We start from the raw sequence: 12,064 nt of genomic DNA on the forward strand, positions 1-12,064 counted from the left end.
ACCTTCTTTGGCTTGCATGGGGTCAGGGATGCCTGGCTGCAGTCTGGACTCACGTGGCTGCGGGACTGTTGCTGTGTGGTACAAAATGATGGTGAGGGGCTGTAATTTCTTGTCTTCTGCATGTGACATTGTAGTGTTTGTGGCAGCTGCAATTCCAGACACATTCCCCTGGCCAGAGAAATTGAGAAATGTTGCATACCCTTTGCAAATTTGCTGAAGAGGCTTTCCATGCTGTGTACTTGGAAGCAAACATGTAAATTCCCGTATCAGGCAGAGGATATGTCTAAGGTATCTTAAGGAGTTGAATAAAACAGAGCATTACCATCTATCTGTCATCTAGGAGAGCTGTAGTGCTGATACCCTGCCCAGCTTCAGTCCTGCATGACTTCACAGAGTTTAACTAAGGTCACAACATTTGTGAAAGGGCTTTTTTTTTCCCATGTATGGAGACCAATTGCACTATGGTCAAGGGGTAGCAAACCCACTTGTCATCAGCCATCATTTGGCATGCACTTCTCCAGTGTAAGTGAAATCGTAGTGATGCGGAAGTCATGTTTGCCATTTGTCAGGATCTGTGCTCTCCCTCACAGGGACAATCAGTATTAATTTCCTTTTTGGCAAGGACTGCGCATGGAGTAAAGTCATGGCTATTCATCATTTCTGTCGCCAGACCTCCCAGGAGGTCCAGACAGGACTAGAGCCCTCCTGTGAGGCACTGTATCAAGACTGAGCAGAATGCCATGCCTGTCCCCAAAACCTCCCGTGCTTGGTGTGTGGTGAAGATCAGCACACGGATATAAGTGGTCTGGTGGGCTGCAGGGAATCAAAGGGTTGCAATCAGCTCAGCAGCGTAACCTTTATTGTGTGGGCTGCAGGTCTCGGCGCTGAAGGAAGGGAGCTTTGAAGGGAGATAAAGTTGCTGCTTTGCAGATGTGTGTTCATACCAGAACTCTTAATGAACTTTCATCTTTTGCCTCAAAACACATCTGGTTTTAATGCGTGGAGATGGCACATGGTTATAGGGATCCCTATTGCAGAGTTCCTAATAAGTCAAAAGTCCACAGAGGGTTCTGCATATGAAGGCCTCAGGGTATTGAGGCTGAGTTTTGCTGATTCACCAAGAGGATGCGAGGAGGACGCCTGCCTACACTCAGGCATGCAGGTCACAGGTTTTCAAGATGTTGCATGTTGATGATAATGACATTGAAGAGGAGGTGATTTAATCAAAACATCTGCAAATTCTTTATTTCCCACTTTTCCCTCATGTCTTTCCTGTACAGGACTGTGAAATAGCTGTATGTCCTCCCCATCCAAATAGTCCTGAAGCCAAGAGATCCATATCGGGCGTTCACAGGACGCAGTGGAGGTTTGGATCCTGGACACCAGTAAGCACATGTTGTAATACTTTCAGGGTTATTTTACAGTAGAAAATGGGATGTGTTTAAGTGTGTTTAACCAGCTTTTCATTCCAAAACCCTTGCAATGTATATCAGGAAACTTTCTAGTGCAGTGCTTGTTGCTCTTCCCTAGTGCTCCGCGACGTGCGGGAAGGGTACCCGGATGAGATACGTCAGCTGTCGGGATGACCAGGGCTCGGTGGCCGACGAGTCAGCTTGTTTCCACCTCCCAAAGCCATCAGCCACAGAAATGTGCACCGTGACGCCGTGCGGGCAGTGGAAAGCCTTGGAGTGGAGCTCTGTAAGCATCGTGCTGTCTCTTGCAGGAGAGCCTTATAGACCTCCTTGCTGGAAAGATGTTTCCTTAGTCTTTCACACTTGCCCTTTTATAAGTGAGGATATTAAGGTTTTCTGCTGTTTGTTATTAGCAATAGCTGTCTTTGTGGTTTTCAAAGCTGGAAATGTGACTGTGTCTCCTTTTCCCACTATAACACAGTGCTCAGTGACTTGTGGTCAAGGTAAGGCAACGCGACAAGTGATCTGCATCAATTACAGTGACCAGCTGGTGGACAGGAGCGAGTGTGACCCAGACGACCTGCCTGCCACCGAGCAAGACTGCTCCATGTCTCCTTGTCATCCAAACAGCCACGACTACGGCAGGCCCATCCACCCTTTCCTCTATCCGGATCATCGCCTGAAACTGCACCCTGGGGGCAGCCCAAACCGAAACCGTGCGCATATACCGGGAGGCAATCAGTGGAGGATTGGCCCCTGGGGTGCTGTAAGTGTCCTGATTTTCTTATTGCTGGGTTTTGTTGTTTGGTTTTGTGGTGTGTTTGGTTTTTTTCCCCTGGGCTAATCTAGTCTTTTCTTAAAGTCACCACTCAGGGAAAAGAGAGACCCTTCTCCCCACTGTCTGGTCTCTGCTCACACAAGCAAGTGTTGCAGTGGGGTGCAGGCATCACTTCTCAGCCTCTCATATCTCTGAGGCTCTCTAGGCAGAAAGCTGACAGCATCATTTTCTATGAGGCAAAGGCCAACCTCTGCTTCTTGGCTGTCTCCTGGGACATGTACAGCTGTGCAGAGTTGTTCCCAAAGCACAGCAGAGCCTCGATGCCAGCTCCTCTCACCCCAACCAGTATGCAATACTTTATCATGGAAGTCCCTAAAGGGAATTAAGCATAAATGTTGTATCAAACACTGCATTAAAGGCAGTAGGGATTACTCACCTGCCTAAAACTAGGCTGGTGTTTCCTTTCTTTGCTCAGTCAGCACCTAAGTTATTGCACTGCAGTTAGTAATACCTGGGTTTGAAGTTTAATAATGCCTGTTAGCTGTAGTAAATTTCTAGCAGTGCATTTCCATGGTGCAAGGCACTGGGATGGAGCTGGGAATGCAAACTTAGTCCTGCACTCAACAGAACTGTGGGCAATTGTGTCTTCCAGTGCTCTAGCACATGTGCAGGGGGGTTCCAGCGGCGGGTCGTGGTGTGCCAGGATGAAAATGGATACACTGCAAATAACTGCGATGAGAAAAGCAAACCCATGGAGCAGAGATCATGTGAATCTGGCCCTTGTCCTCAGTGGGCTTATGGCAACTGGGGAGAGGTGAGTGCACCATCTATCCTGGGCTCCTGGCACAGGGGAAGGCTTTCATTAGCAGGTGGCTGAAAAATGGGAGAAGAGAGAGGGATAGTGTGGTGACATTTATTAGAAAGATTGGAGCTTGACAGGCAGCCTGATAAATGAGTGAACCCTATCAACTGCTTGGTGGTGTTTTCCTTTTCATTTGTCATGGGAAAAATTTCTTCCCAGGCCAAAAGCAAATTCTGTAAAAATGGAGAAGTTTTTTTGTAAGAGAAGCCTAGTTTAACTGAAGGCCTTTCTAAAAAAAAACAAAAAAAAAATCCACAAAACTGCTCCCTTCTGAAAATTCATCTGAGATGAACAGCTGGAGAGGTAAACCTCCAGTGTCACGTTAGGTCTGGCACTATCATGGTGGAGCATCATGAACAGCTTCAGGAAGAGATGCTGAAGCAGCTGATGCCCCATCCAAGGCTCATGCAGCATTTGGGGGGATTTGGCTGTAGTGGGTTGGTTGGGAACAGAAACAGCCCTCGGATCTTCTGAGGTGCCAGCACTTGGAGCAGCCAGTTGGCAGTATTTTTGCTGCCCTGACGGTGATTGCTCTGTCCTCTGCTGACTTGCAGTGCACGAAGCCATGTGGGGCAGGGACAAGAACACGGCTGGTGGTGTGCCAGCGTCCCAATGGAGAAAGGTTTACGGATCTGAGCTGTGAAATCCTTGACAAACCCCCGGACAGAGAGCAGTGCAATGTGCAGGACTGTCCTAGAGATGCTGCCTGGAGCGCTGGTCCTTGGAGCTCGGTACGACCATAAACTCTTTCTCTTTGCAAAGCGTTTTGTGGATATTCCATAACAACAGATTTAATTTGCTTCAAACCAAGGTGCTAATGCTTCGTGTCTTAAAACTGCACTTAAAGAGGATTATTGCCAATATATTCAGAATAACACCTGTTCAGGAAGGACTTACATTAGGGGAGCTCGAGTCTTTTAGTTTAAAAGGCACTTTCTGCTAAGTAGCCACCTTTGTCCATTTTATTACACTGTGCGAGCGCTCTGCATTGTGAGTCTTGGTTCTGACTGAGTTCTTTGCATATGGATTTAAACTTGGCATTTAAGCAGTACATTTCCATTGAAGTTAAATTGTTCTGCTCTTTAATGGTAATGCTGCACTCTGCACCTACTGGTTTACCCGTCGCGTGTTCCCTGCCAAAAGCAAGATGACTGGGGAGAATGTGCACTAAATTGCACCAACTCCCAAGCATGTACAAGTGTGTATAGATGTGTGTGCGTGTCCCTACCTGCCCACACACAGACCTGTATAGAAACACGTGTGCATTCACACCCGTGCTCTATTTCTGTTCCTGTGTATATAATATGAGTGTGATGTACAGTGTAAAGGCACCTGTAAGATATTCTCGTGCATCTCTCTGGTTCTGGAGAGGGATTGTCTGGCCTTATCTCCAGCTGGTGGGCTATAATTAAGTCAGCAAAGGATCAGCAAGATGCTGGAAGGCTTAAAACCCTGGGAGTTTTCCAATAACAAAATAGTGTTTGGAGCAGAGGTGTCGTACACTGCTCCTTTGCCGCTGGAGGAGTCTGCTACAGAGATGTTCTTGTGAGGGCAGAGCAGCCCTGGACTGCAGGGTTCGGGTGCTATTTTGGGTGCCACAGCTTTGAAATTCTCCCTGCCCAGAGCAGCACCTTCTGCTCTGAGCCCTGCACTGAGGCAAGTGCTGCCTGAGGCGCTTCTGGAGCGCTGGAAACCATGGACCTGTCCGTTTTGGAGTGGCCTTCAAACAAATGTCAACCTTTATTGTGTATTTTGTTCTAAAAGCATTTGAAGGAGTTTAAAAAAAATTAATCTGACTCAAAAGCACTTTATAGAAAAAGAAAAATGAGGCCTGTTTGTAATCCATTGGACTTCCTTAATTGTCACGGTTTGAAAAGTCATCTTGCCAAAACCTACTCTGATTCTGTGGGTGCTTTCAGTAACGCTCCTCATTACTTTCATCATACCTCAGTGAGTTCTGCAATAGCCATAAAACTCTGCTGAGCTGGTGTTTATCCGGTGCTTCACCAGTACAAGAAACAGTGCTATGAAATTTCATTTGAGGTGCTAATGAATCCCTTGTCAGCTGATCTGGCTGGTGCTAAAGATGAGCGAGGTGAGGTAAGCAGAGCTGGCGACGCATGCGCTGGCTGTCCCGCAGGATTTACCAGCTGGGAGGTGCTGCCAGCCTTGGTTAACTGTGCTGGACCATTTGCAACAACCAAAGTTGTGCTGCATTTTGGTGTCGTTCAGCAGAAATGCAGGGTGCAGTCCTATAGTTTGGTTTTGGCTTGTTTTCACCCAGGAAAATTTCCCTTGACTCAACTCAGTCGCATTAACCTCGGTGGGTTGCCCTTGCCCGTTCTCCTGGGAGCGGGTGGGATGTTGGGCAGACAGGTGGAGGGAAGGGGCATCCTGTCCTGCCTGTGGCATCTCTTTCCAGCTGTCCACAGGGCTCGTGGCCCTTGGCCTCTGCAGGGGAAGGGCTGCAGGGCTGAGCCCCAGTCATAGCCACAAAGTGACTTGACTTTTCAGTCTTATTACCATGGTGTCCTTTGGCTCTGATGTAGGGGACCCCAGAGCTCTTTGAAGACTGAATTGTACCTTTGGGGTCCACAGGGCTTCGTGTCCCTCCTGCAGAATACTCCACGTGTATGTCTACCTCGTGCTACTACTGTAGGTAGTAACAGCCAAATTTGTTTTCTTTAGTGTGGTATCACCCAGATTTGCTTTAGCTCTGTCATGTTGCAAACATCATTCTGTAGCTGTACATACTTCATCTGTTGGGATGGAGTGTCACTACCATATTTTTTTGGTCACTTTTGAAACAAGAGTATAGTATTAGCTGAAACTTTTCAGCAGTATGGATTTATGTATTTATGTAAAAGTGTATTTATTTTTCCAATATTGTTATTTAATTTTATATAAATATTGCATACATTTATGATGTTTAATGTTAATGTTGAACAGTGAAAATTAAAGACAAGTAGAATGTAATCAGAAATGAATTTGTACAATGATTTCTTGAGTCTTTTGCTAAATTAAGATCACATACGTAGTTTTTGGTAACTTTTGCTAAGTTTTCTGAAATGGTACTGCAACGTTCCATCTTTCAACTGACTTTTCTTTTGCTTGCTTTGTTCTCCAACAGAAATTGTCATTCTCAGTAATTAAACAGACACAGTTAAAAGTGTGTGAATCATAAAGTTTGGATAACTAATTTCTCACAAGCATCTGACTGGCTTAGCTTTATTCAAGTTTCAGTGAAATTGGTACTATAAAGTACATACAAATTAAAGCAGAGAGAGTCTGAAGAGTCCAAACCCGCAGTCCTCGGGCAAAATTCCACTGAGATTTTATACAGTAAAAAGTGATTTTTATCTGGCTGGTTAAATCCAGGTTGGAAGAGATAATTAAATGGATAAACAGATCATGTGTGTAAATGATAATTTTATAACAGGAGAGTGGTGAGATGTCTTGTCATTGTAATGTATGTTCAAAGAGGACTAAGAGGAGGTGACACATTTTTATTTCCTTGCTTATTTAAGAACATGTATTTAAACACTGCAGAATTGTACACCATGTGATAGAACTGACCTTTTTATTAAAACCATGCTTTAGAAAACATGCACAGACTGTCACCAGAATACAGAGAGTGTTTTTTCTCCTTATGGTGTGAACTTCGGTCTCCATATATGCTCTCGAATACCGAGAGGAAATCTTGCCATGTTCTCCAGAGCAAGGGAGATGTTCACAGAGAGAATTACCCATCACTCCACTTAAAACTCGAGGCTGTTTTTTAATTATATATACCCATATATACACCATATACATAAAATATGCCTATAACCTCACTTAAAGCACTTCTCTGGGAGAGGATCTGCTTCTTGCAATAATCTCTGTGAAATTTTGAGTTTACCTTAATATCCAACTGTATCCTGATATAATTTATGAATAATGCTGAATTAATTTGTTATGGGTTCTCATTCTTTCTGACTTAAGAAATGGGCACAGATAAGGTAAAATAATTATCTCTCACAGCACCCTAGTTCAGTTGGTTGAGTCATTTGGGCTTCATTGCACTGGGACAGTGGTCATTTGACTTTGACCTGTGGAAAATAGGTGGGTGGAGTTTTGGATTTGATTTTGGGGGTTCTTTTCCTAAAAAAGGATTATCATTTTAAAAGTAGTTTGCTTTATCAAGTACTTGTCACTGCAATGGTTGTATAGCTCTTAGTGCCTGCAGAACAGCAGTGTGTGCTTCTGAGCCCTGTATCCCATGGGCAGAGATGCTCTAGTCTTTGAGGGCCTTGTACTGTAATGATGAATTGGAAGCTTAGTGTAAAGCAATTAGAATATTGGCTGGCTAAGCTCCAAACTCTGTTATCATAGATGTGAATTCAGGTTTGGGCTAGAACAGCATTGCTGTATGCCCTTGGCAGGAAACTGGTGGCATTGACAGCTTTGTAAGGCTCTTAGCTGCACACAGGGACAGAGGCAGTGGGAAATGGGCTCTAAACTGGGTGGGAAGCAGAACTGCCTGGCCAACATCTGTGTCAGGCAGCTGGCGTTCAGGAATTTTAATCTTAAATGTGGTGTCAGTGGAAACTTCAAGTTATTTGTATTTCATTTGGTCAAAGCCCCAAAACGTTGTTTACAAAATGCCTTCCCCATACAGCTGGCTGAAAATAGGATGTTCAGCAGCAATATTCTCCATGTTGTTGTTCTGATAATGTTCTTAGCAGGCAGGATGTCAGCTCTTGCTACAGCAAAGTGATAACCAGGGGCAGATTTGGTCACAAGTGTGTATAACTCTGCTGTTCTTGTCCTCTCTTCTGCAGAAAATGAATTTGCTGTGACAGCAGCATTACTGAGCTGCTGTGTGATTCTTTACACATGTTTTGCAATAACAAAGCCATCCTTGAAAATGAAGTGATAGGCATGCTGAACTCTCCAGTCACTCAGAGTGATTCATGTTGCTTCTTCTGTCCTTCATTCATACCATGATGGTTTGGGCTCTGAGACTGCAACAGCAAGTCTGTGTTTCTCTGTAGTGCCAGGTATTATCAGAAAACTAACCAAAATGGTCCTACCTTGAGAGCCTGTGGGGGAAGGACAAATATTGCTGCAGCAGTGGAAGGCTACACATGTAGTCCCAGCATCCATAACCCAGGCAGAGGGATGCATTGGGTGGCTTGCATGCCTTTTGAACTCAAATAGAAATAAGTACCTTAGTGACAATTTAATAAAGCTGATCCTGACCAAAATGAGAGGTTGGTAGCCTGTGGCTATCCCCAGCCATCTGTCTGAAGCTGTCTCCATCTCGGAGTTGTTTATGCTTAGGCTGGCCCACCAAGGCTGTTGTCCCTCTTGGGTTCCTGGCTGCTTCCCCTCTAGGATCTCTGAGACCAACTGACTCCAGGGACTGCTGGTTTGCTGTGCTGATGAAAGGCAAGAAGCTGTCTGCTTTGGTTCCCCAGTCAGAAACAGACCTTTGACAGTGCAGCCCTCTTTGCTTATGTTTATAAAAGCAAACCAGACCTGTTTCAGCCCTTTCCTGTACTCCCTCTGTGTGACACCCGTCCAGAGCATTCCACCACCAGAGCCCAGCTTCAGCCACCCTCCAAAACTGCACATGCCTAGGCCATAGCTGAGAATTCAACTATTTGCTGCCTCATGCCCTTCTCAGAGCTCATCCCAGAGGGTAAATGCAGTTAGGATTTTTGTTTGAAGAGTTTCAGCCTGTTGCTCTGCTCAGGCAGCACTGATGGATGCTCATGCATCTCTTTCCATAGCTCAGTGCCCAGTGTCCCTGCCAAGGCTCAGACCCACAGCTGGTGGCTCCAAGCTGGCCACAGGTGGGCAAAGCCAGTGCTACCCAGCAGCCCAGTAGAGGAACATCACTTTTTTCATCTCTTTCTACCCTAAAATCTCCAATTTTTGCTTTCCTTTCCACTTTCACTTTATGCCTACCATCACCATCTTTCATTTCATTGTTTCACTTTTGCTATCAGCTCTCTGTCTCCCTGTTTGCTACTGTTGATGCTCATGAGCAGGAAAACAACCATGGAAGCTTGTCTGGTACACTGCAGGTGAGGGACCAACCTAGGGCACTGTGTGTTTAACACTGAGCCTGCACTTTAGTGATTTTCGGGATCGACTCTTCACAGGACTGATTTCCTGCACCTTAAAGCTCAGCTGTTGCAATCCACACACACACACACACCCCATGCAGGCCCCTGTTGGTCTTTGTGCCCCTTGTGATCTGACCTGGTGGTTAAATCAAAGGTCTTTTAGTCTGATGCAGAAGTAAAAGGAGTGGGCAACAGTGTCCCCTCTAACCTCTCGAATCGGGTGACTAAATGCTGGGGAAGTACCAGGGAAATGAGCTGCAGAGCATGGCCAGTCTCATCTGCTCTCCTTCAATAGCCTCTCCTGTTGCCACTGCTGGACAGAGCAGTGGTAAAACTCAGGAAGGTTATTTTCTTGTAATTTAAAAATCTCTTCCCTCCGCCCCCTGAAGGTTCATCCCTTCCCTGAGTTCCTCAGTGCACCCTTCCACTCAGAGCAGGTAACTCTGTTAGTATTCACTGATGTTCTTCACCACGTATAGTCCAACCCATGCTCTGTCCTATCTTACTGCAAAATGCCTGTCTCCTCCTAAAGAAGTGCAGTGGCTGTTTGGCTGCCTTTGGTGTGCCTTTGTGGTTGCCTTTTCACACCTCCTCTCTTACACGTTTTCTCAATGAAATGGTCATTTTTCTAGGCTGTGCACAGCTGGCCTGAACCCAAACAAGTGGTGGGGCTGCTGTTCAGTGATGACTGGCTTCAGTCTTCATGTCATGGGTGGCCCATCCGTGGCTGCTGGCTCCATAAAGCCTGCAGACCTCCTCTATCTGCACATCTGCACATGCTCACACACACAGGAGAAATAAAGCAATAAATAAAAGAGCCAATTGCTGGGAACATTTGTCTCCCAAAGCACTGGCTCTGAGTGCAGCAATTGCAGTATATGTTAGACTGCAGGGGAGACGTTAGAGCAGTAACACTTTTTCAAGGATGAGCTGTGAAGTTCAGCATCTTCAGGCAGATCCCTGAGCTGTGCATTGGGAAGTTTGCATGTGGTTTTGCCATATTCCAGAGTCACACTGTATACCCCACACTGCTATAATTGCTGTTGCTCAGATCCCAGGGATTTAGAAGCAAGGATCTATAATGATGAGGGACACTAAGCAAAAAGAGATTTACTGTGTTTCTAACTTTCCTAGTGACTGATTTGTGCAGTTATTAAGGAAAAATTATGTAGCCAGTCCTGTTCCAAAGGCACTTAATGCTCTATTCATGTTTTAATTTTACTGGCTCACAGGGGAGGCAAGTGAGCCAGCAGCATGGATGAAAATCTGTCTGATGCCCAAGACTGTATGCAGGCTGACAGTATTTATCCCTAGTACATTAAGCTAAGAATTTTTTTTTATAAAACTGGGGAGCAAGCAGCAGCCCAGTGCTCCTACAGCCCCCAGGTGTGATGCACACCTGCAAAATGGGGCTGAAGTTCCTTGGAGAGTTCTACTTTGTACTTCACTCCATCTAACATGGAGCAATCCTGTTCCTGAATGGAACATCTAAATGGCATTATAATGCAACTGTTCACTAAAAATATGAAGTGTCAGTTAGCTGAGGCACCTTGCTGCTTCAATTGGTCCTCCTCTAAAAGTGCCACAGCATGGAAAATAGGCTTCATCAATGCCTTCCACGTCCCATTATACTGGTGTCCTTGGGTAGCTCATACATCTCCTCCTAATTTGAGGAAATGTCAACCAATGCCTCCCTCCCTGGAGAGACCTGCTGTGGCCATTTGGGAGCTTTTGCTTGTTTGTTGTTCAAGGTAAATAGCATGGAGTGGGGCAGGGGCACAGCTTTTAGGACAGCTTTGTGTGCTCACAGCTCTGCTGTTTTGTGTACCTGGTGAAGTCTTTGTATGTGGTGTAACAACAGGGCAGGGGAGAGGCAGGGAGAAGGTGGTACTTATTATTAGGTGGATGCTGCAGAAGAGATGCATGGCTTTTCCTGCTGCAGTTACTGCTTTTTTTTCCCCCATACATCTTGTGAGGTTTCTCAGCTTGGGGAAATTATTGTATTGACTTTGGTGCTCAGGGCCTTAAATCTCACAGAAGTTAAAGAACCCAAGAGCATCCTTTCCTCTGGGCAATCTATGCTGGAAGAATGGGCTCCACACACACCAGCCTCTTCCCTCTGCTGCAGTAACACATCAAGTTAGACCCTTTTCTTTGAGAAATTTCCCAATTTTTCTGTTTTTTTTTTTAAAATGTGTTATGAGACATTATCTGAGGTCATTCACCACTCACTGCAGTTGACTTTGGCAGTGGAAAGGTGAAGATTTAGTGGATTGCTTCATTTCTCCCTTTTGCAAATAATCACCTCCATCTCCAGGAGGGCTCCTCAGGACACTTCCACAGTGGTTCTAAACAATGCTCACGAACATACCTTGGACTTACACATTCCAAAATCCCTAATGTTTGTGTCTTTTTTTTTTTTTTTCAATTATCCCATTTCTCTAGGGAGTCAGCATGGATGACAAATTTCTAAAGCCTCCTTGAAACTGCAGTGTTTTAGTGTGTCTTGCTCAGGTCTCTGGTCTATTTGGCCTCCCTTGGATGTAGAGATGCCTTCTCCCTTTTAAATGTGAAAAACTTCCATGTATTTTCGGGCCATGTACCAGCTAAAATCACCATGACCATACACACTCAGCCTCCATGTGTGTTAAGGTGTATGGCTCCTTAGTTTGTCAGGAAAGGAGAGCTAGGTTGGGTGACTCCTGCCCTGCACATCTTGTTCCCACCCCATGGACATGGACTTCTCACCATGCTGATGCAGCCAGGCTTGACACCACGTTATAGGTTGAAGGTAAACAACTTCAAAGGAGCAACAGATACTTCCTAAACATACCCTGAAGTGCTGCACCCTTGTTCTTAACCTGTTGCTTGCCTCACTGAGGCCAAGGGAGTTACCTGC

General features: G+C 45.4%; 1 protein-coding gene across 1 annotated transcript in view; it reads left to right on the plus strand.

The window, feature by feature from the left end:
* The window catches only part of ADAMTS9 (ADAM metallopeptidase with thrombospondin type 1 motif, 9), a gene marked incomplete at its 5' end in the record, with an annotated part of 77,684 nt that overhangs the window by 40,172 nt on the left and 25,448 nt on the right, over window positions 1-12,064 (plus strand). The window contains 5 exons of the mRNA XM_009084209.1: window positions 1,281-1,385; window positions 1,531-1,698; window positions 1,894-2,178; window positions 2,843-3,004; window positions 3,607-3,783. Of these exons, the coding sequence (XP_009082457.1) occupies window positions 1,281-1,385; window positions 1,531-1,698; window positions 1,894-2,178; window positions 2,843-3,004; window positions 3,607-3,783 (897 nt within the window). The remainder of the gene's footprint in view (window positions 1-1,280; window positions 1,386-1,530; window positions 1,699-1,893; window positions 2,179-2,842; window positions 3,005-3,606; window positions 3,784-12,064) is intronic.

The sequence above is a fragment of the Acanthisitta chloris genome, unplaced genomic scaffold, assembly GCF_000695815.1.
Source record: "Acanthisitta chloris isolate BGI_N310 unplaced genomic scaffold, ASM69581v1 scaffold22510, whole genome shotgun sequence".
Classification (NCBI taxonomy): Eukaryota; Metazoa; Chordata; class Aves; order Passeriformes; family Acanthisittidae; genus Acanthisitta; species Acanthisitta chloris.